We start from the raw sequence: 22,593 nt of genomic DNA on the forward strand, positions 1-22,593 counted from the left end.
GCGCACGGGGAGGGGAAATGCAGCTTCAGTCCCCCCGCTGCAGGAAGTGCCTCCCCCCCCCAGCGCTGCAGCAAACTCCCACGGGGGCACCCCGCTGCCAGGCCGGGGGTTGCAGGGTGCCAGCGCCAGGCCCCCCCTGCACCACAGCCCGCAGCCCTCGGGCTGGGACCCCAGCCTGCTGCAGGCCGGAGCGGCAGAGCCTGGGCCCGCCCTGCCTCGTGCTCAGCTAAAGACACGGCCTACTTCGTGACCTGCCCAGGTCTGTAGGGACCCTCGTCTTCCCCCCTACCCCCCGCACAACCCTCCTCTCGGCACAGCCCCCCCGACCCCACAGCAGCCCCGCCAGGCCCCCCTTGCTCCATCAGGCCTGACTGGCAGCCCTGCTATGACGTGAATGAACAGGCACTCAAAATCCAGGTAGCACGGCACTTCATTCGCACTTGTGACTCCAGTACCCGCCAGCTTCCCCCCAGGGAAAGGGGAGGAGGAGACAGGCCCTGCCTCCTTAATTTCTCCAGGTGAACAGGCCTCAGCAGGGAAAGAAGGTAGTGCTGCTAACAGCTGGGCAGGGCCCCGCTACTGACCCGTCTGTGCAGGGCTGGGGAGGCAGCCAGGACATAAAAACTGAAATAAGAATCCAAAAGGCCAGCGAGGTCCCTTTACCAGCCACCCACCCACCGCTGGAAGCACCAGTGAACCAAGCACAGGGACGTGGCTGGCCAGTGGCCCTGCTGGCCTGAGCCATGCTAAAGACGCAAACAGCCAAGGGCTGTAGGAATGGAAAACAGCTTCTTCCCTCCTCCAGCTCTCCAGAGATAGACCTCGACTGCCCCCGCCCGGTCTCTCTGTCCCATTGAACTCCAAGCTGCAGCCTTCGGGAAACCCACAAAGATGCTCTCATGGCAGGATGGGCTGCTGCTCTCCCTGGCTCCCGTTGCTGTGTCGTCACACTCCCGTGTCATGCCCAACACCGGGCAGGTAGTGTCCGCTGTGGAGTGTGACCCCAGCTGGCACATGCTGCTCTGCCAGGGCCCCGGCTCACCCCTGCCTCACACCTTCGCCTCCATCATGGCATCTATCATCCGGGCGCTGCTCGTGATTGCTGTTGTCAGGAATATAAACTTGTACCCTGAGAAACCCACAGAGGTGAAAGAAAAATGGGTGAGACCAAAGGGTGGAGAGAACGGGAGCTGCCAGGCTGCCCCTGAACCTTGCTAGGGCCTGGCCCTGCCACCAACCCAGGGGCAGAAGAATCATTGTGCCAAGTACAGGGAGAGCTGCTCAGAGCACTGTTGCGAGCAGACCCAGCGTGGGGGTGAGGCTCATAGAAACTGGGGGAGCTCAGAGCAGTCATCTGGCCAGGACGAAGGCATGTGATGGGTGCTTCCCCCATACTCCTGGCACTGGTTTGCACACAGTGTAAGAAAGGTCTGGACCCATTTGCAGATGGACCCAGGACAGGAAGATTGGGGGGAGGTCCAGACCTTTAACCTCCCCACTTTACTATGCAAGAGCCTGGGAATTAGCCTCTGGGGCTGGAACGAGGGAGAGAGTCCAGTTTCAATCATCACTGGCACAGGCAGTGCTAACGCAATGCGTCTGTGCTCGGGGGTTATACTGGGGGTGTCTCTTTCAGGGAGGGAGTGAGTCCAGTTTCAATCATCACTGGCACAGGTACTGCTAACGCAATGCGTCTGTGCTCGGGGGTTATACTGTGGGGGTCTCTTTCAGGGAGGGAGTGAGTCCAGTTTCAATCATCACTGGCACAGGTACTGCTAACGCAATGCGTCTGTGCTCGGGGGTTATACTGGGGGTGTCTCTTTCAGGGAGGGAGTGAGTCCAGTTTCAATCATCACTGGCACAGGTACTGCTAACGCAATGCATCTGTGCCCGGGGGTTATACTGGGGGGGTCTCTTTCAGGGAGGGAGGGGACAGTTTCTGGTCCTTGTGCAGTTAGGCTGCCCAATCCTTCCTCCCCAGCAGCGGAGGAGACGACAATGCAGTGCCCTGGCTGGTACCTTTCTCCTTCCCCAGGAATCGGAGTGCAGAGATCTCAGAAAAGGTGCAGCCTCCCAGGAAGACTGCTAGGATGACAGGCTGCACCTCCCAGGTGGGATTCTCCTCCATGACCGGCTCTGGAAGGAACAGAACATGAAGTGGACCAGCTCCCCCAACCCCACCCACCCCCAGCAACTCCAGGAGCAAGTATTACCTGTAGGGGCAAACTCATTGCCATTCAGCAGGCGCACCACCTCCTCCAGGCCCAGCCAGCCCTTGCGCTCCAGCACCTGAAGGGAGACGGGTAGGACAGAGTCCATCAAGGGCAGGGGAAGCAGAAGAGCATCATGTGACCATGGGAGAGCAAGAAACCAGCTGCCAGCCCAGGGCACTGGGGAGAGGAATAAGGGGCACAGGACGAGCAGGTGGGCACATGGGTGCCTCACCCTTCCAAGAGCAAGAAGTGGCATCAGGTTAGCCACTTCTAGCCAAGCCAGCCCCAGCCAGGAGAGGCCATCGTCCCGAGCAGAGGAACCTGTGCAGGACAGCGCAGCCGGACCCAGCAGGTACTTGTGCTCCCAAGGAAGGCAAGGCCCCATGTGACAGGTGAAGGGAGTTCCCCACACCACCAGCATGGTCAGGTGCCCACAGATAGACTCACCTGCTCAATGATCTTGCAGCTCAGGGGGGTGTAGGCCCCACTGAAGACATAGGCCATGTCTCGGGGCATCTTCAGGTTGTACTCGCCATCAACACGGGGGATCTACAGAGACAGGCAAGTTACCCCCCAACAGTGAGCAAGCTGTTGGTACCCTCTGGGAGCAGAGACTGGGTTTGAAGCACCCATGGATGCAACCTCTGGGGTGCACAAATACATGAGACACTGTCCTGTCCTGTCCTGTCCGCAGAAGCCAGTTAGTGAAGACCCAGTGCCAAGCAGGTGTGCCTTGCACCGTGCTGTGAATGCCAGCAAACTCAGGCCCTGACAGCCAACTGATGGGGCAGAACAAGCACCGGCCTCTAAACCACACAGGCCTTTACAGACTGCAGCTAATTCTCTCCAGAACCCCCCAAGCCAGAGTGTTCACACTGACCCACTCCACTACGCAGGGGCCTTTGCATTCTGCTGAACTGCAGCTTCCCCCCAGGGAGTCAGCCCCCAACACAGCACATCGTCCTGCCTAGATGGGAGGCCAGGCCCACAGCGGAGAGGAAAGGCCGCAGCTCCCCTAAGCCTGGAAAGGAGAAAGGCACCAAGCCACCATTGCTACCCAGGATCTCCAAGGGCAACCTCTGGCTCCCCTCCTTGGCCAGGAGCACGGGCAGAGCCGGAAGAGGGCAGCCAAGGCCATCTACAGCCAGCAACGTTACACACTCCCCCAACCCCATTCTAGCAACCGTGTGGGAGGGGAGCACAGTCAGCAGCTCCGGAGGGGACCTACCAAGCCCAGCTTCTTGCTTATGCCTCGGAAATTGCTCTTCCTGGCCAGAGAATTAAAAGCATCTGTGAGTTTCCCTGGAAAATAAGGCAAAGAGGCAGGTTGGAGCCAGGAGCCTCAGGATCACTAGCTCACCTGGCCTCAGCAGGTTCTCCATGGCTGCCCACAGGGAGTGCTGCTACGGGGCAGCGAATACAGGGAGGGAGTTTTTATTTCCCCTGGGAGAAAAGGGGTGACAACTCCCAATGAGCTGCTAAAACCTTCAGGGTCTCCCCACCTTTCCCCCCAACCTTCCATTCCAGAGCAGAGCCGGATCCCCCCATGCCTGGCTGGGCTGGGCGAGGCAGGAGCACAACCGATAGTGACAGGGAGCACCGCCCCGCCAGCTCTGGGTTTGCCATGCCATGCCCTGCCCAGAAGGCGGAATCACAGGGAAGTGCCCTATATGTGCCAGCCCCAAGATCCTCCTGCAGATCAGAGACGGGCGGGGCTCGGCACTCGGACAGAACTACCCCAGGGCGCGGTGGGCAGAGTTGCCCCATACCTGCTGCTCGGTCGGTCATCAGCTTGCTGACTTTGTTCTCCACAGCGGTCAGGGTCTCCCCTGGGGCCTGCTCCATTAGCAGCCCAATGCGCTTGAGGTTATGAAAGGTCAGCAGGTGCTCAGGCCCATAACTCTGGGGGGCAAGGCAAGGTGAGGGTCAGGCCAGAACTCCAGCTCCTGGCACGGGTGAGCACAGGACAGAACCCCAGCCTGGGAAACAGAGTCTGCCAGACCAGCTCGCAGTGTCCCGGGGGGGGGCCCTCAGTATTCCGGGGAGGGGTCACGGGCCTGCCGCAGCTTCGGGAGACGCACAGCAAGGGACGGCATGCACACAACGTGCAAACAACCCCTCATGCAGACAGCAGGAGGGTGGAGTATGGAGCTGAACCCACACTCCTCTCTGGTTCCTAGACACAGGGCCAGCCCACACACACACACGCCCACACACACAGAGAGAGAGAGAGAGAGAGAGACAGTCCCCCGGATACTCCTCCCACCCCACAGCTACACTCCCTCCCGCACTCACCTGGAGGTACTGGGTTTTCAGGGAGCGATAATCCTTCGCGATCAGACCTGTGGGAGTTTACAAGGGGAGAGCTGAGTGCAAAGCCCCATAACCACGTCCCCCCTCTGCTGCCCCCTTCTCTAGCAAGGAGCTCACCATTTTCCGTCACTGACAGGAGGCACATTAAGCGCAGACTCTCGATGGGGGAGACCTGCACAGAAATCAGGGAGGGTGAGCGAGTGGCCGGCCCGCAGCGGCCCAGCCCCAGGCCCAGCACTCACCTGCCGGTCGATGTGCTCCTCTATGTAGCTGGTGCTCTCGCGGATGTCGAAGCCCTCCAGAAGAGCTAGTGGGGGAAGGGAAAGTCACCCCTGCACCCTCAGAGCTGAGCCCTGGCCTGCACTGCCCGTACTCTCGCCCTGCCCAGACACCCTGCAGGGATCCCGGGCCTGGCAGGACTGCCAGCTTCCTGGCGTGCTGGGAGTCAGGACCGTTCCCAGCACTGCCCTCGACTCCCCCTCCCGCTGGCCCAGTGACCTTCCTCCGCCAGCTCTGGGAGGTGCATGGTGCTGCTCAGCTCCCGAGGGCAACGCTTATTCCTCCTCACTAAGCCAGCTGGGGAAAGGGTGCACGCTGCAGTGCCCTGCCCCCCAGGCTGGAGAAGTGCATTGAACCCGTCGGGGACCTGGGCACAAATCTGCCTGCCAGGCCACGCCAGCCCCAAAGCGGAAGCACATCTGTCCCAGATGGCTGCAGTCGGGAATGGCACATGCCCAGGGTTGTGGCCATGCTGAGAGGCATGCAGGCGGTGAAGGAGCCCAAGCAGGGCTGTCCAGACGTCCACTCACAGTGCTCAGCCTTTAGCAGCTCCTGAAAATCCTGCTTGGTTTTCTTCTTCATGATGGACTCGCAGGCGCCAATATCTGCACGGTCCAGAGAGAAGAAATCAGTGCAGGGCCTCTGCACAAGAGCCATGGGGCCACGTTCTTCATACAGCCTGGGCTGCAAAGCTGGGGGGGACCCTGCCGGATGGCACAGACAGCGATACCCTCACATGCCAGCAGCCTTTAGACTGGCTGCGGCAGTCTGCGCTGCTTTCCCATCCCGCCCCAGTGCCTAGGCCAGCAGGGGACGGAGATACTCTTCGGCTCACTCCATTCCCCCCCTCACACCCTGCTCTGCATCCGGGGCCCCCAGCCTGGTACCTACGCAGGCTCAGCAGGTGGTGCTCCTGCTTTAGCCCCTTCAGCTCCTGGGAGACGAAGTTCTTCATTTGCTTGATGTCCATCCCGCGCCGTCGCTGCAGGAGAGGACATCGTCTGAACACTGGGCCTCAGGGCAGGGAGGGCAATTCAATGCCCCTTCCCCCACCACCCTTGGATAGTGGGGAGGGCGCAATGAGGGAGAGCCAGGGCAGGGACGGGGGCAGCACCCGGCAGCGGGCAGGGCTGCTTGGGGGCGCTGGCCAGGCTGAGCCCGGCACTTACATCGTACTGCGCCTGCAGGTTCCGCGCCTTCTGACTCAGGAAGCCGAAGACGTTGGAGAAGTGCTCGTCCCGGATCTCGCCGAACACCTGCACCAGAACAGCCACAGCGGGTTAGCCGCACGGCCAGGGCCTGGCCTGGGACTCCCCAGAGAGCGCCTCCTGTGCCAGGCGGGAGGAGCTGTGCTCAGGCCCAGGCATGAGTGGCCAGCCCCAGTCTGGCCCAGCACTCTTGGCAGGCCTCCCTGCAGCCCAGGACAGAGAGGGCACCGTGGCCAAGGGGGGCTGAGCTTTATCCACAGCCAGGAGCGGCAGAAAACCTCCAGCAACGGGGCCTCCAAAGGTCACATGCAGCAGGCTGGGGCTCCGCTGGGCCGCCAGTACGGATCAGCCCCACAGGGTGGATCCTGTGATGCTACGGGCAAAGGAGCTGGGACCAAGCCCCAGTTCTACACTCTGACTAGGCTCTAGCTGCCCACATCTCACCATCAATCCAGCCGCCCCCAGGCTGGCACCCTGACAGGCTAGCAGGGCCCAGGTGTGTGGGGAGCGTGCGGAGGCTGGCGAGTCACACCAGCCGGACTCACCTTGTCCTGGGCATTGAGCAGCACTTTGAAGCTCCTGTCAGAGGAGGTGACGTCTGGCCCAAAGTCCACGCTCCCTGCCGAGAGCAGTGTGAACAGTTACAATCCGCAGGCCACGGCCCCACGCTCTGCCCTGCGGCCAGGAGGAGCTCCCAGTGCTCCCAGGACGGGCTGTTCCATTAACCACCCCAACAGCCAGCGAGACGCCGCCTGGGCTAGCCACCCACCCCCACCAGCCCCAGAGCTCTTTGCTGGGTGCCATCCGTGTTCAGAGGGGAATCCCTGGGCGGGTCCCTGGGCCTGCGCTGGGCCCAGCCTGTAACCCTAGCTTATGCCTCCCTCACAGGCGTCCGGTGACAGCCCCGCTGAAGGGAGGGCACCAGCCGGGGCAGGCCGCTGGTCCAACGTGCCATGCGTCCTGCTGCTTTGCATGGAGCATCCGGTGTGTTCAGAAGGGATCCAGGCAGAGGCGCAGGGAGTGAGCAAAGCTGCCAAAGGAACCGCCCCAGAGCACAACATAGCCATTGTGCCACCCCCCTGCCCTCTGCCAAAGCACTCTGGAGGCCAGCTGCAATGGGCCCCGGAACCTGCCAACATCAGGTATCCCTCACCCCTGCCCCGTCCCAGCCTCCCTGACCCCCTCCCACTTGGGGAGATGCTGAGGAGGAAGCACTGGGGCAGAGAGCTGCAGGTGCACTGTTCTGCCTGCACTCATGCCACCATGCCCCAGGCAGGGCGTCCACAAAGCAGGGCCCCCTTGCCCAGCACGCTGCCATCTCTGCCTGCCACCCACAACTTACCACATTTGATGCGGAATGTGTCATCCACCAGGCCCTCATACACCACCTGGGAGCAGAGCGCCGTGACGTAATCCACGTCTGCAATGAGAGAGAACGGTTACTTACTTCAAAACTTGTTCTTCACGACGCGTTGCTCATGTTCATTCTGAATGAGGTGTGTACACGCTGCGTGTCCCTAGTGTATCCGTGGGGCCGGCTCTAGCACCCTCTGCAGTGGCGTGCGTACACGCTTGTATATAGGGCGCTGCCGGCCCCCACCCCCTTCCAGTTCCTTCTTGCTGAAACTCCGACAGCAGGGACAGAGGGTGGGTTGTGGAATGGACATGAGCAGCACGTCTCAAGAACAACATGAGATAAGTAACTGCTCGTTTTGATTCGAGTGCTTGCTCACGTCCATTCTGAATGAGGTGACCCACCAGCAGTACCTCTGGAGGTGGGTAGGAGTTCATGGCCAGGACGACTGCCCTGCATCACCCCGCGCTTGCGTGACGGCAGTGGGACGCGAACGGATGGACTGAAGAGCGTGTAGCAGCTCTGCAAATATCCTCAATGGGCACGAGCCAGAACAGCGCCGAAGATGTTTGCGCTCTCAGAGTGGGCTGACAGCAATGCTGAGGGCACTGCCACTGCCTGGTTGTAGCAAGCGTGGATGCAAGCCATGATCCCCGACGCAATACGCTGCGAGGAAACCGGACAACCTTGCATACGCTCAGCAACCGCGATGAAGAGCTGTGTCGAGCGACGGAAGAGGGTAGCCTCTGATTGACTGGCTGAAGGTGCCTCTTCCAGCTCCGAGTCCACGTCTAAGTCCATGCTGCTCCCTGGGCTACCAAAGAACATGGTACTGAGGTTCCAGTTGCTGAGTAAGTCTGCGGAACCGCGGACTGTGGAAACCCCCCCGAGTTCCAAAACTGCCAGAGACCGGGCCACTGCCCCTGCGGCCAAGAACCCATCTGGGGCAGCATGGGAAAACCAGTCGGCTGGCAGGCAGACTGTCCCTTTGGAGGGACTACTACTTCTCCTTCCAAGTCTGAGGAAATGTCCCTGGGTGATCACAGAGGAGCTAGCACTGCTTGCCTCTCCGCACCGCCTCTTGAATGCCGGTACTCTGGTGTCGGGGAGCGGTGCCGGGAACCTCACGCTGGGAGTCTTGTGACTGCGTTTTGTCCTGAGGCTTCCTGTAAGGACTCAGCAAGTGGTACCGGGGCCCAGGGACTTATCTCGGGAGTAGGATCAGTGCCGTGGTCTGGAGAACGACCGCGCTCTGGTGACTGGGGCTGTCGTTTCAGGGATCAGTGCTAGCACTCCAAGGCACGGTCCAGAGACCAGAGGCAGGATCCCGACTTCTCGTGACACGGCTCTGGGGACCAGGACCAGTACCAACGGTCCGGCGATCAGCACTTCGCTGGGGGGACCGTTGCAGCGCCGGCTTTCTCCTTGATGAACTCCCCGAAGAGGTAGTCAGCTCACGGTGTGCAGGCCTCCCTTCCTGAGGTGTGGATGGCACTGGAGCTGTTAGAAGGTCCTTCATTGCCTGGAATGCTTCAGGCGTGGTGGGAACCACCTGGTGACGGGCCCGGCGTCGGCAGCGGTACAGGTGCTGGACTCAATGCTCATACAGGCGGAAATCCTCCCCGTGGGTCTTACTGACGTCCCTGTCTCCTTAACTGGTTTCGGGATTGGTGGCTGCCCCTTCCCGATGTGGCCCTTCTTTGAACGCTTCTTCGGAACCAGAGATGTCGATTGGTGCCGGGCGGGCGCCAAGTGCTTCTTGTTGGCGCTGTAGCACTCGGTGCCGCGTCTGAGCTCGGTTCTGATGCTGGTCTAAGTGCCAATCCCATCAGAATGGCCGAGTCGAATGTCTCTGTCTTCTCCGCTTCGAAGAGGAAAACGTTTGCAACTTCTGTACTTCTCTCACCCGTGCGTTTTTCCTAAACACGTCAAACAACTTTGGTGCGGGTCGCTGAGAGGCAAGAAGTGCAGGGTTAAAACCCCGGGGATCGGGGCATGCCCCGACACTGGGATAAAGTCCACTGAAGTAACTGCTAAGCTGTTAAGAGAACACCACCGCCGCACACTAGATTAAACAACGAACCACTAGGACTATGAATGCCTGTGAGAGCAAGAGAGCGTCCCAGCACCCTCACGGGCGGCCAGAAGGAACCGGTAGGGAGAGGGGCCGGCAGCGCCCCATATATGAGCGCATACGCGCGCCGCCGCTAGAGCCGGTCCTACAGATCCCACTAGGGGGAAAATTTCCACACCAGTGCATGCGGTGCACACGCACCTAATTCAGAATGGACACGAACAAGCACGCGAAGAACCACCGCAGGGGCACAGGCTGGGCCTCCCCGCCCTGAACCGAGACCCCGCTGCCCCCGCCCTCACCCGCCAGTGCCAGCCGCTCGCAGCCCCACCAGGCAGCTCGCTAGCTCAGCCCCGAGAGCAAGGGCCTCACCGGCCCCTCCCGCTGCAGCAGCCTGCCCGTGACCAGCTGCCCCCTACCTCTGTCCATGAGGAAGATGTGGCTGATCTCCGGCCTCCTGGCTTGGCTGTCACCCTCGCTCTCCTCCACCAGCTCTCGCCACACCTCATAGACCATCTGGGAGGGAGTGGAAGCAGCACATCAGTGCCCGGAGGATGCCAGCCCTGCCATGGGAACCAGCCAGCCCCCAGTGCCAGAGCAGTCAGACAGCCTGGCGGCAAGAATGAAAGCAGCAAGTCCCGGAGCCAGGAGGCCTGGGGGGCTGGGTCCCCCACAATCACTTCAGCAGACCAGCGCGAGCGAGGGATTCCCCCCACCCGACGCTTGATAGGAGGCCGACATTTCCCTGGCCCCTCCGCACGACGCTCCACCGCACAGCAGGGAGGTGCTGGGAGCGCTCCCTGCTGGAAGGTCTGTAACGACCAGCAGTCCCTCCGCAGACGAGGAGCCTCTATTCCAAATGCCCCACCTGGAAGCACATGGGTGGGCAGTCTACACGTGTCTCCCTGCCCCCAAATTCATACAAGCCTCCGCCTGCCCGGAGAGATTCCAGTGCAAAGCTCCCTGCGGGGCTGTGCTGAGTCCTAGGGAACATTGGAATTGACAAGTCTGGGAGTCCGACATGCAGAGGATTCTGGGAGCATTAGATGGGTGTATGGAAAATGACGGCGTGCTCCACTTGCACCCGGCACTGACAGGAGCCCTGGATGTTTAACCAGGGGCTTGTGTGTATTTGTGCGGATCGGGAAGTCCTATCATCGGGTCAGTCAATGGCCAGTTCGCCTAGGGGGCACGTGGAAGACCCCTTCACGTGGTGGACTTGACACTAACTGACCTGGGTCAAGTGACCCTAAAGAAACGCATGTCATCAGGGGCCCAGGTGAATGACTGACAAGGGTAAACGTCAGCTGATCCTTGGTCCATCCCAGTCGTCCCTCCAAAAATTACGAAATGCTGAAACGCTAACGGCATGTTTTGGGGACGTGTGTCGCCTTTGAAAAAGGGAACGAGTACTGGGGAATATCGCACGTCACACGCATCTGAAGAGGCTAGTAATACTGTAGGACAGAAGAGGGTCCCGGGGTAGTCAACCCTCTACCGTGAGGGATTTCAGAATCAGAGGGTCCCGGGACAGCCAACCCTCTACCGTGAGGGATTTCAGAATCAGAGGGTCCCAGGACAGCCAACCCTCTACCGTGAGGGATTTCAGAATCAGAGGGTCCCGGGGTAGCCAACCCTCTACCGTGAGGGATTTCAGAATCAGAGGGTCCCGGGGTAGCCAACACCCTGCCACAAGGGAACATTCAACAGACCAAGGGCTCAAGAAGAAGAAGAAGAACAGGCTCTGTCTAGAACCGGTAACTGTACCTGCTTTGTTTGCCAAGCAGGGCATTGTGTGGGGCCAACACAGATACTGGGGGCTCATGCTTGGGGAACGGAGGGTTGTTTACAGGAGGCTCTGTATAACCTTTGCTGCCTGTCTGTGACTGTCAGATACAGAGCTTTGCACTGAAGAAAACTGAATCTGAGCTTTCACTGGCACTAACACTAAGTCCTGCCCAACTGTGGGCCTGTAAAAAAGGTGCAGCTCTGCACTGCCACCCCCACTTCCAGCAAACAGCCCCATTCCCTGGAGCTGCATGCAGCCCCGGCCCCGGAGCAGGGGACCCAGCAGGCCCAGCCTCCCAGCCGTGCCGATCTCGTACCTTGGCACACCTGCCAATCCCGTAGGTGTGAGTGAAGGGCCCAAAGATGGAGTTCAGTAACTGCAGGGCTCGGGCAACCACGCTGATCCAGCGCTGATCTCCTTCCTGCCGGGCCCAGCAGAGCAAGTCAGCAAGCACCCACCCCCCGCCCGAGACAGACTGGCCCGGAGTCACCCCAGTGCCTAAGCAGGGGCTTGGCCCTTGCCCAGGCACAAGGCGCTCAGCTCCCCAAGGTGCTGACAGGAGCACGGGAATCTGTTCAGCCCTGTGGACAAAAACCACCAAACCAGCCCAGAGCCGGCAGCCTGCACGGGGCTGGAGTAGCAGGGGGTGGGGCAGCAGATGAGGGGCATCAGCAGAGCTGCGGGAGGGGACCGCACTGCTTGGAAAGTCCTGCCCCCACCCTGCCGAGCTGCTGTAGGGATGATTCCCGGGGAAGCACGCCACTGACCAGGAAGTAGTCCCGGAAGAACTCGGGCAGCTCCATGCTGAGCAGGTCATCATCCAGGGGGAGCAGGTAGAAGGCCCACTCATCACAGGTCACATCTGAGGTTGGGACAGAGAAGAGCAGGGCTGGCATATCCCATGGCCGGCTGCAGAGCTGGCCCGAGGCTCCAACACTCAGGCCCTGCAGCCACACTGGCCCCTTCCCAGGAGGAGCAGGCCTTTTGTGAGGGGCTATTCCCCATGGCGCTGGAGCAGGATTGCCCATCATTCTCCCTGTATGATGAGCCACAGGGGGCATATCCTCTCCCCCATCCATGGCAGGGTCTGTGCACCCCTCCCTGAGTCCCCACTGGATGATGTTCATGATCATTGTAATTTGCTGTCCTGTCCCCACAGCCCGGGCCAAGACAGCACATGGCTCCCTACTTGCTAGGGGACAAGCCCCAGAGTTCTGCCATCTGAGCTTCCCACCAAGCTGGATCCAGGGAATGGGCTGAACAGGCCCCCTGAGAACCCACCGTCCTGGTCACATCACCTCCTCCACTCACCACCGTAGATTCCCTCTTCCTCCAGCACCATTTCACACATGTAAAACTGCAAGAGAGGAAGAGGCTGGTTAGTGCCCAAGCAGGCTCCCCTTCCCTCCCCACGTTAGTGGGGCGAGGGGACCGAGGAAAGCTTCCATGGCAGCACGGCTGGCTGGCCCTCTTAGTTACTCACTCCCAGACAGGGCGACATTTGGGGTTGGTGTCAGATTTCTGGTCAGGGAACTGGGAATTGGTTATTCTGACTCTGGGGGGACGGGAAGGTCGGGTGGGCAGGGGAGTGGGGCCTGAGGTTGTTACAGTTCCTCTGGGTTCGAGGCTCTGTCAGGGTTGTAAATTAGCCCCAGCTCCCAACCACACATGGGCTGGTGCCTGGCATGGAGAGGACAACCGCACCAACCTTTTGGGGACTGAAGATAATCTTGTACTTCCGGCTCCTCCCAGACGCCTTGTCAGCATTGACAATATCTGCAGAGACAGGACTCTGCTTAACTGGGGCCACTGAAAACCCGTAAGGTTCAACCAGCACAATGTCTCTTGTACAGAGACACGGGGCACGCGACACACCAGCCAGCCAAGAAAGCAGACTTCAGGGTGTGACTGGGCCTCTGGCCTGAGAGCCAAGTCACCCACCCACCTCTTGGGATTGCCCAGCACCAGCTAATCCAAAGCACCAACCCCTCCTCGACACCAGGATTACCCAGTGCATGCCAGTGCAGGACAGAGACTGCACCCCTCACACAACCACCAATGTCCCCAGCACCAGGCCCTGGAGCCTGCTACCCAGAAGCCGCCCCAAAGAAGTGACCACTGATATCTGCACTGCAAGCAACAGCTCCCACTCACCTGCAATGTACTTCACGTTCGTGATCCGTGGCCGGACTAGGAAGCACAACCTGGAGGGAGGCAGACAGAAAGACTGACCAATCGGGAGGGAGGGAGGGCACGAGATACGCGCCTTTTCCCCTCCCCATGAACTCCATGCTGTGACCTTCCCTGGTGAGCCAGCGAGGCCCAGCAGAAGCAGACACAGGGAGGCAGACAGCTGCCTGAGCTGGAGGCAGATGGGACACAGCCCCCAGGCTAGCTGCCGTAGCTCCTCTCCCCACACAGCTCATCACCAAACCTTCAAGTAAATCCCGGCTCCCAAGCCCACACTAGCGCTTCCTGCCTCTCAGCACTCACTGTCCCGCCGTGCTGGCAGCCCACGCCCTCGAGATCCCTCAGAGACTCATGCACCAGGCTGAGGGCCATGGCTAAAAGGGCAGAGGGCATGAGTCTTACATGGCACTGCTGAGAGGCAGACCCCGGGCAGGATGCTGGCAGAGGGCAGTGCACCGTGCAGGGGGTCCAACCAAGCCTGGCGAGTGCAGAGTAGAACTGCAGCTGGGCAGGCTCTAGGAGTGACCCACAGAGACACAGACGGGGGATAGACTCACTGGTCACTAGTGCTAACGATGGCTTTGTTCTCCACTTTGTACAGCTTGTCCACCTCGTGTTGCTAGAGACAGAAAGGGGAAGGGAGGGGAGGAGAGGGTTAACTCGGGCCTTGTCTGCACTACGGAGGTTTGTCGACACAACTTGTGCTGGGGGACAGCCATCGCTGTAATTAAACTGCTCTGCATCTCCTCACTGTGCTCCTGGTGTCAGAGGAGTGCATCCACACCAGCTCTTGCATGGACAGGGAGCAGTGCGCTGCGGGTAGCCACCCCACTGGGCAAGGGAAGGGTTGGCAGGGCCTCCGGGGCAGGCGCAGCGTCGCATGATGAAGGTGCCTGAGTCCCGTTGTTCCATGGGCATCCTACTAGATCGACAGCCACTTCTCATCTACCCTGTCAGCCACACAGACACTGCTGCACACACACGGAAACCCACCGAAGGGGGAGGGGGAGTGTGTGATAGGGAGGGTGTGTGTGTGTGAGAGACACAGAGTGTGTTGGGGGACAGGGAGTGTGTCCACACGTTGTCTCCAAGTTCAGACAGCAGCTGGAAGCAACCAATCCTGAGGCAGAAGCTGGTGCACAGACAGCTGGTGTCCCTCGTCCCCCCACCCCAGTGGAGACCTGTAACCCACCAGGGGAGGGGGACACGCAACATCAGCCCCTGCCTCCCTCTCTGGCTCTGCACAGCACATCAGGAGTCTCTCCACCCCTAGCAGCAGCCCACGCTGCCTGCATGCTGCAGTAGGAGAGCAGGACTGATCCCCTCGGCGTTCTCCCAGCCTCTCCTCCCCACAGACCCAGAATGATCCGCCCCCTCCCCTGGGGTCCAGGCAGGAGCCCATTTGCTGCCAGGAGCCGGCCTGCTCAGCTGGGCAGTAGCTGTGTGAGCTCTCCAAAACTTCGGGGCTTTAAGAGGGGAGGGGCGCATGCCTGTGTAGCTGGAGTGCAGGGCAGTGCAGCAGAGTTCAGACCAGTGAGCAGAGCAGTCAGGGTGGCTATTGTGGGATAGCTCCTGAGGCCCAGTTACGGCACACTGCGTCTACACTGAGGCTTTGTCGCTCTATGTTTGCCTCTCATTGAAGTGGGGATTTTTTGTCGACAAAGCAGGGGACGTTTGTTGGTGGGGAGCACTGTAGTGTGTGCACCTCCACTGTGTTGTCACCAAAAGTTGACTTTGGTTGACAAAAGTCTGTAGTGTAGAGCAGCCTGTACAAAGACCATGCAGACCATCGTAACGTGCGTTGCTGGTTTCAGAAGCGCCTGTGCAGGACTCCGGCTGCTGCACAGTCAGAACCTCCTCCTCTGTGTGTCTGTGGCCCTGCAGCTGCCTGCTCCTCGGGGCACAACCTGGCTGATGCAGCGTGTGAAGTGATGACCACACACATGGCATTATAGACACTGGGACTTGGAACAAGAGGTTTCCCCTGTGGGCCGATACAGGAAACTCCCTACACGCAACGCCGCCAACGTCTCTCAGGCCTGACCTGCAGCCCCAAAACTGCCGTTGATTTAGTCCTGGGCCTCCCAGTGCAGAGAACTGTCCTTCTGCCAAAGAGGACTGGCCACGCGGACGAAGCTGCAGCACGGTGAACTCACTGCATCGGTTACACTTGGGGCTTTGCCAAATGACTGGAACGGGGGCACCCGGCTAACCACCTTGCCCGGTGCCCGAGTGTGAGTGTGTGGGTGTGTGTGTGTGGGTGCGCATGTGTGCTGCCATGGCCGGGCGCAGCTGGGCGTACCTTGAGAATGGAGACGTTGGCGATTCGGTCCAGGGGGCTCATCAGATCCGCCTCAATGAACAGGTCCTTCTTCCCCGGGAGCTGGGGAGCAAACAGGCAGCAGCATGGGGGGGTGCCCGCCCGCCAGGGGGTGCGCGCCCCGCCCCGCCCGCCTCGGGGCAGCTGCCCTGCCTGCACTGGGCACGGGCCGTCACCGCCTTCGCTGTAACGCCTCTGCCTGCGGGCCGTGCCGAGCCGAGCCGGGCCGGGCCGGGCCGAGCCCAGGGCAGCACCGGGCCGCTCTCGGGCCCCCAGCGAGCAAAGAGCCTGAGCAACCGCGGCCCCGCCAGCCGTCAGCGGCCCCGCCAGAGCGGCTCGGGTCCGGGGGGCACAGGGTCCGGGAGGGGGCACAGGGTCCCGGGGGTCGGGCCGGGCCGGGCTCACCTGCTCCAGCAGGTAGATGAGCTGGTCTCGCGCCAGCCGCTTGAGGACGGTGAAGTCGGGCGCGTCGCGGCGGCCGGGGAAGGCCATGCTGGATCCGCCGGGCCGGGCCGGGCCGACCCGAACCGAACCGGGCCGGCCGCCAGCGGGGGGGGGGGGGGGGGCTCGTGCCGCGCCGCTCCCGGCCGGGGGAACCCAGAGTCGCGCCCCGAGCTGGGCTCGGCTACGCCGCTTCCGCCGCCCGCCCCGGAAGTGGCGGTACCATGGAAACCGGCCCGCCCCGCGGCAGGAGTGAGGGGGAGGGGCTGGGCCGGCTAGGCCCGAGGGGGAGGGGCCGTGTGCACCCAGCCGGGCCCCCCCCACGGGCGAGGGCCAGCCCCCCGTGACCCGGCCCGGGCCCTCTTCACAGACACGCCGACCACAGCCTCCGGCTGGGCCTGCCCTGCCCCCACCCACCCACCGGGGCCGGGGCCCAGGATCTGGGGGAAGGGTCCCTCCCCCGCCCGGCTCCCCAGGGGGAGGAGGGGTGAGGGGTCTGCGGGCCCCGCGAAGGCAGGGTGCTGGGGGCCGGCGGGGGAAGGGTGGGGCGCAGCAGCAGTGACACCAGGCAGGCCAGAGCGCTATGTGGTGGCGGGTGACGCCAGTCGGGCTTTAATCTCCTTCCCCTTCGGTGCCGCCCTTCACCTGCCCCCCCCGTACCCCCCACCCCCGCGCGCAGGGAGCAGGAGGAGTCCGTGCAGCCGTCATCGGCTCCCTGCTCTCGGGCAGGCTGGGCTGAGGGGGGCCGGCAGCTGGCCATGCAGTGGGGCGTTGGGCAGGAGGAGAAGGTGGCAGTGGCCAGGTGCTGCAGGCATGCCGCGGAAGTCAGCAGTGAACATCTGCCCACGGGCTGCTCTGACAGTCTCCGCAGCTTCGCTGGCGAGTGTCATGCGGGAAGCACCTTGCAGTCACACAGGCAGCCCTCGCTCCCGGAACAGCTGCTGCAGCTTCTCCTCCAGAGCTGGGCTTGTCTCACGCAGACCCTTCACCACCTGTGAGGCCCAGAGGAAGTACTCCTGGACCCGCTGCTCGGACCAGCCTAGGGCAGAGAGCACCGTGCGTGTCAGAGACATACCACAACACGTAGGGCAGCACACACATCAACAAGCATATAGTGACACACTGTGACCCAAACAGGTGTGTGTCAACTCACAGCCTCGGCTGGAAGAGCTGGGGCCCAAAAGAGAGCAGTGTCAGGCGAATGAAAGAGCCTCAGTTACTCTGATGGAGGAATTCGTACAACCAGGAGCAAAGCGCATGCACTGCTGCTCAGCTTCAGTACGCACAGCCTCCTGCAGCAGACAGCGAGTCAGCCAAAGAGCGGGCACCCACCAGAGGGGCTCTGCTGGCAGTGGGAGCTGGTGCTCAGCATGGAGGGGTCTGTGCTGTTCTCCACATGCTCAGTGTGACACAGGCTGGATTGGGGGGGGGGGACGGACCATTTATAGTATTACTGAACATCAATAGTGCACAATTACAGTCATCTGTATGAGACAGGCCACATCAGGTACTGTGGGAAAGGTTGTAATTTGCTAAGTATGATAACATTGTCTATATGTATGTATCAGGTTTGTATTGTAAGTTCTAAATACATCTAGTATATCTGTATTTCAAATTCATGCTGTATTTCTGGGTGAAAACCCCAGCCAGGATGGCAGCAGCAGTAAGCCTGCTTAACGGCCCAGCAAGGAAACTCACATGTACAATGAATCCAGTGAAAGAACCCAGGGGCTACACCTCATGAGTCAGCAGGACAAGAACATGCATATGGACAGGGGATTCTGAGGCTTTTCCATACCCTGTGCTGTGTTGGGGACAAGCCACATGGCACAGGGACATAAAAGGCAGCTGCACCATCTCCATCTTGTCATTCCTGTTTCCAGTTCCTACCTCTGGATCAACTCATCTACAACTGACGCTGTGAAACAAAGGACTGAGACTCATCCAGGTGCTGGACGTACACCAGAGGGACTGTCCAGGCCTGCAAACTCCACAAGTCTGCTGAGAATCTGATCTATATACGTATATGAATATATGTATGATTGCTTTAATCATTTAACATCTCTCTTCTCATTTGTTTCTTTCCTTTTATAACAAACCTTTAGTTTCAGTTACTAAAGGATCGGCTGGCAGAGTGGTGGTTTGGGTAAGATCCAAACTCACATTGATTTGGTGAAGTGGCTGACCCTTTGGGGATCAGGAGAACATTTCTGGTAAAGGGAATAGAGTTTTAATAACTTATCCTTTTACTGGACCAAGTTGCTAATGGGGAGTTAGAGACTAAAATGCAATAAAGGGGGTTGTGCAACTTCTCGTTTTTAGCTTCTTGGTAACCAGTGTGGGGGATCACAAGCACTATTTGTGACTGATTGGTGAATCGAACTGCAGTGTTCGCCACCAGTTAGGAGACCCTGCTCTCCTTTTGCAGCTTGCCCTGACCGTGGCATTTTCAGATGGGCTACCCTAGGCATGCACTGGTCACATGCAGTACACAGAGACCTGCCTTCAGACCCTGACACCTGGAACCGTCTGTGGTCACACGCAGGCGCCAGGGCAGGCGCCAGGACAGTAATTTAGCCCTGCCTTTCCCACTGGGGCTGGAGGAGACGCCACATTTGCTTCCTGTGCCAATAGGGCACATTGCCTCTTTCCAGACTTCCCCGCATTGAAGTGGACACCAGATGTGTGAGTGGACCTGACTCTCTGCAGAGCATAGCACTGACACTTCCCATACGCGCTAGCCCATCAGCCCGCAGGGAGCCACGGGGTGCTCTACCTGCTGGGGTGCAGCGGTTCAGGTCCCGCAGGTTGTACAGCTTGTCTGCCAGCTTGACCAGCTTGGCTCCCCGGCTGCTGTGGGGCGCGTGCTCTATCTGCAGGCGCTTCCGCTCCATCTTTGGCAACATCTTGTCGTCGGTCACCTCCTCTACGATCCTCCTCACCTCCTCCCCAAACTGCTCCTCGATCTCCGAGAACGTGGTGTCCGTGTCTTCCACGGTGTCGTGGAGCAGAGCCGCCTGCGAGCCGGCAGGAGAAGGAACAGACTGAGTGGCAGCGTGGGGTCCGTGAAAACAAGAGGGAGACTGAGCCCCGGGGTGACTGGGCGGGGTGACTGGGGTGCTAACACGCGTGCAACAGCCTCCTCCCCCCCAGGGCGTCGCGTTTTACCTGCAGCACCACAACGTCGCTTATTCCAGCCTCCCGAGACAAAATCCTGGCCACACCTGAGACAGCAGAGAGAGAAGGGGGGACGTCAGGCAAGCAGCCCAGCCAGCCGAGCTGTCCCGGGCAGGGATGCTGCGCTCCCGCACGGCTGGGAGCCCGGAGCGCCCCCGCCCCGCCGACAGAGCCGGTGTAACGGGGCCCCAGCCGGGAGGGGCTGGAGGGGGACCCGGTGCCGCATGCGGCCCGTGGGCACCGCTGCTCGGGCGGCAGGGCCGGTCCCGCTGGGCAGCGCAAGCCCGGGCATCGCCCTCGGGCGGCTGCTCTGCAGGGAGCCCTCGCCGCCCCCCCCCCCGCCATCAGCCCCGCCCGGAGACCCCTCCACAGCCCCCCCCCACAGCCCCGCCCGGAGACCCCCCCGCACCGATGGGGTGGTTGATGTAGGGGGTCCCCTCGGGGTCCTTCCGCCGCTGCCGCCTGTGCTTCCGGGCTGCGAAATCCGCCGCCTCCAGCAGCCGGGCGGCCTCGGAGCCCATCGCCGCGCCGGGCCGGGCAGCCGCCGAGTGCCGAGTCCCGACCGAGCCGAGCCGAGCCGCCCCCGGGCCGCAGGGCACGCCGGGAAGAGCCGGCAGCTCGCCCCGCCCCCGGGCCGCAGGGCACGCCGGGAAGGGCCGGCAGCTCGCCCCGCCCCCAAGTCCTGGCGCAGAACAGCCGCCGCCCGCGGGCTCTAGCGCCGCCGCCCGGCCTCCCTCCGGCGGGGGGCGGGGCAGCCGGGCCGGACTCGGAGCTGGGCCCGAGCCACACCCGGCATCAAACCCCCCCCCACACACACACCTTGCCGGGCGCCCCGCGCTGCCGGCCGGCTGCAGAGCCGGGCCCCGGGCAGGCAGAGGGGCCAGGGCTGGAAGCTCGCCCGCCCCCGGTAACGCGTCACTGCCCAGCCAGCCTGAGTGGTCCGTGGGGCGGCGGGGCGAAGGGGGCAGACGCCGCGCAGAGCAGAGCAGGGCCGGGCACCAGCCGTTGCAATGTTTTATTTTTCCTTTACAAGCCAAGCAGGCAGCAGGAGCCCGGGGGCGAACCCGGAGCCTGCGCCGAGACCTGCCCGAACCGCTCCCCGCACAGAGGCGCTGGGCAACCCTCTCCTCCTGCCCTGGGCCCCCCGCTCGTCCCCTCCTCGGTGCCCCACACTTCTCCACCAGCGCCCCTCCCCTGCAAGTCCAGTCCGACCCTCCATTCCCAGGCCAGGCTCACACAGCCCGAGGGCAGTTCAGGGACCCAGCCTTGCGCGGCCAGACACAGGTCAGCGTAGGGGAGCACGTCTCCAGCATCCCCAGAGAGCCTCGCCAGCCATTCCTGGGGGAAGGACGGCCGCAGGGGCTAGCCACACACCCTGGACAGGACAGTAACACAGAGGCCAACCACGCACCCTACACACTCTCTTCACCACTACCAGACTTGCCATCAGCCTGGGGAAGGGGCTGCATGTTGTTCTCCTCCCCCCCACGGGCTAGGAGCCTGTACAAGAAATTCCCATTGCTGTCAAAAAATTCCTGTCCTCTCCGCACCACTTTGGGGCTGCTGTCCCAGCCGCCTGCTGCCAGCTCCGCCAGCTCCGCCTCACTCAGGACCTGGCCATCCCACTCCTCGCGGTCTCCTCCTGGACAAGAGTTTCTCACGAGGGTGGCTTGCGTCCCAGCCGCAGGCTTGGCTCCATCCGGCTGAAGAGGCACCAGTTGGGAGGTTCTTCTGCTTTGCCTCTCCCCTGCTCGCCCAGGCTGTGCTTTTCTCTGGGGCCCTACACTGCTGGACTGGGCCCCAGGCACCAGGGGGGCTGCCGGCTGGGCCACATCCTTGGGCCCGGAAGGTAGCAACTGCTGAGCCCCTTCTCCTGCGGAGATGGCCATCTGCTCAGCTCTCCTGTCCGGCCCAGCCGGCTGCTTCTGGCTCCCCTGTTTACCCAGCACCCTTGCATCCTGCTCCATCCTTCGCTCCAACGGGGGGGAGAACCTGCTCCTCAGCACCCTCTGGATGACATCCACGCTGACCTGGAAACCTTGGGCCAGACGGGCCACGGGCCACTCCTCAGGGAACGCCTGCCTTAGATACCTGCCGGGAGAGGACGCAGCGGAAGGCAGAGTCAGTGCCTGCCCAGAGCACGGCCGTGCCCGCACCCTGGCCGCACCGGAGCCAGGCTGGATGGGCCCGGGGCAGCAGCCGCCGGCGGGTCACTGGCCAGGGCCGGCCCTGCTCAGGCTGCGGTGCTGGGCGGCGGCTCACCGGATCTGCTCCATGGCCTCCCAGCTCAAGCTGCGCGGGGGGGGCCCCGCCGGCTCCAGCTCCCGCCGCAGCCTCCGCAGCCGAATCGCCTTCCTCCGCCGCTGCAGCGCCCTGGGGGGGAGGGAGAGAAGGTGAGGGGCCTGGGAGGTGAGGGGCCCCCATCCCGCCCCGAGCCCCCCACGTCCCCCTGCCCCGAGCCCCCCACGTCCCCATCCCGCCCCGAGCCCCCCATTCTGCCCCGCCCCCACCATCCCCCTGTCCCCTCGAGCCGAGCCCCCTATTCTGCCCCACCCCCACCCCACTGTCCCCCCTGCCCCGGGCGCCCCGCCTCAGGCCCCCCATCCCGCCCTATCATCCCCACCGGGTCCCCCGCGCCGAGCCCAGCCCCCCATTCGGACCGGTCCCGCCCCGCCGCACCTCTCCACCTCCTGCAGCGCCGGGTCGAGCGGCTCCGGGGGCCCCGGCCGCCCCGCCACCCCCCGGCCCAGCAGGCGAGGCAGGGCAGCGACCCGCAGGCCCCGCCGGAGAAGCGACGCTGCCATGCCCGGCCTGGGACTGTGCGGGGGGAGGGGAACCCGCGCCAGAGTGGGGGGGGCGGGGCGGTTCTGAGAACGAGGCTGGCGGGGCTAGGGGCGGGGCCAGAACGAGGCTACCAGTAGCGGGGCCGGCTGCAGAAGATGGGGGCGGGGCGTGACTGTGAGGGCGGGGCGCTGTGGGAGACGGGGGTTGGATGAGAGATGGGGCAGGTGCTGCGGGTGGGATGTGGGGGGGGGGGGTCACTGTAATAGATGGGGGTGGGGAGATGGGGCGGGGCAGGGCCCTGCGGAGGAGATGGGGGGGATCACTGTGGGAGATGGGCCCGGGTGCTGCAGGGGAGATGTGGGGGGTTCCTGTAGTAGATGGGGGCAGGAGATGGGGGGGTCACTGTGGTAGATGGGCCAGGGTGCTGCAGGGGAGATGGGGCAGGCTGCTG

The 22,593-nt window shown here is 62.2% G+C and overlaps 3 protein-coding genes across 4 annotated transcripts; all 3 read right to left on the bottom strand.

Moving 5' to 3' along the window:
* Positions 1-66: 66 nt before the first annotated feature.
* Positions 67-16,279, bottom strand: VPS33B (VPS33B late endosome and lysosome associated). The gene is made up of 23 exons (XM_067555422.1): positions 16,146-16,279; positions 15,723-15,803; positions 13,978-14,039; positions 13,385-13,434; positions 12,939-13,006; positions 12,542-12,587; positions 11,998-12,092; positions 11,547-11,651; positions 9,861-9,957; positions 7,356-7,433; positions 6,559-6,632; positions 5,975-6,061; positions 5,697-5,787; positions 5,336-5,410; positions 4,769-4,833; positions 4,644-4,698; positions 4,509-4,555; positions 3,983-4,115; positions 3,442-3,515; positions 2,661-2,762; positions 2,214-2,289; positions 2,020-2,136; positions 67-1,129 (listed from the first exon to the last, which is right to left on the bottom strand). Exons 1-23 carry the CDS (start codon positions 16,230-16,232, stop codon positions 1,050-1,052), a joined length of 1,845 nt encoding a protein of 614 aa, XP_067411523.1. The 5' UTR covers positions 16,233-16,279; the 3' UTR covers positions 67-1,049.
* Positions 16,280-16,714: 435 nt separating this feature from the next.
* HDDC3 (HD domain containing 3) lies at positions 16,715-20,253 on the bottom strand. Of its 2 annotated transcripts, XM_067555430.1 has the most exons (5): positions 19,921-20,253; positions 19,768-19,881; positions 19,350-19,405; positions 18,958-19,198; positions 16,715-17,220 (listed from the first exon to the last, which is right to left on the bottom strand). In XM_067555430.1, exons 2-5 carry the CDS (start codon positions 19,877-19,879, stop codon positions 17,090-17,092), a joined length of 540 nt encoding a protein of 179 aa, XP_067411531.1. In that variant the 5' UTR covers positions 19,880-19,881; positions 19,921-20,253; the 3' UTR covers positions 16,715-17,089. The 2 variants fall into 2 exon arrangements, with proteins under 2 accessions (XP_067411531.1, XP_067411529.1); XM_067555428.1 differs by having other exon boundaries at positions 19,768-20,251.
* Positions 20,254-20,440: 187 nt separating this feature from the next.
* NGRN (neugrin, neurite outgrowth associated) lies at positions 20,441-22,199 on the bottom strand. Its single transcript, XM_067555427.1, has 3 exons — positions 22,038-22,199; positions 21,621-21,731; positions 20,441-21,449 (listed from the first exon to the last, which is right to left on the bottom strand). Exons 1-3 carry the CDS (start codon positions 22,160-22,162, stop codon positions 20,771-20,773), a joined length of 915 nt encoding a protein of 304 aa, XP_067411528.1. The 5' UTR covers positions 22,163-22,199; the 3' UTR covers positions 20,441-20,770.
* Between the last annotated feature and the right edge of the window lie 394 nt (positions 22,200-22,593).

This window comes from Emydura macquarii, unplaced genomic scaffold, assembly GCF_026122565.2.
Source record: "Emydura macquarii macquarii isolate MOO-44397 ecotype Brisbane River unplaced genomic scaffold, CSIRO-AGI_Emac_v2 contig_1644, whole genome shotgun sequence".
NCBI classification, from domain to species: Eukaryota; Metazoa; Chordata; order Testudines; family Chelidae; genus Emydura; species Emydura macquarii.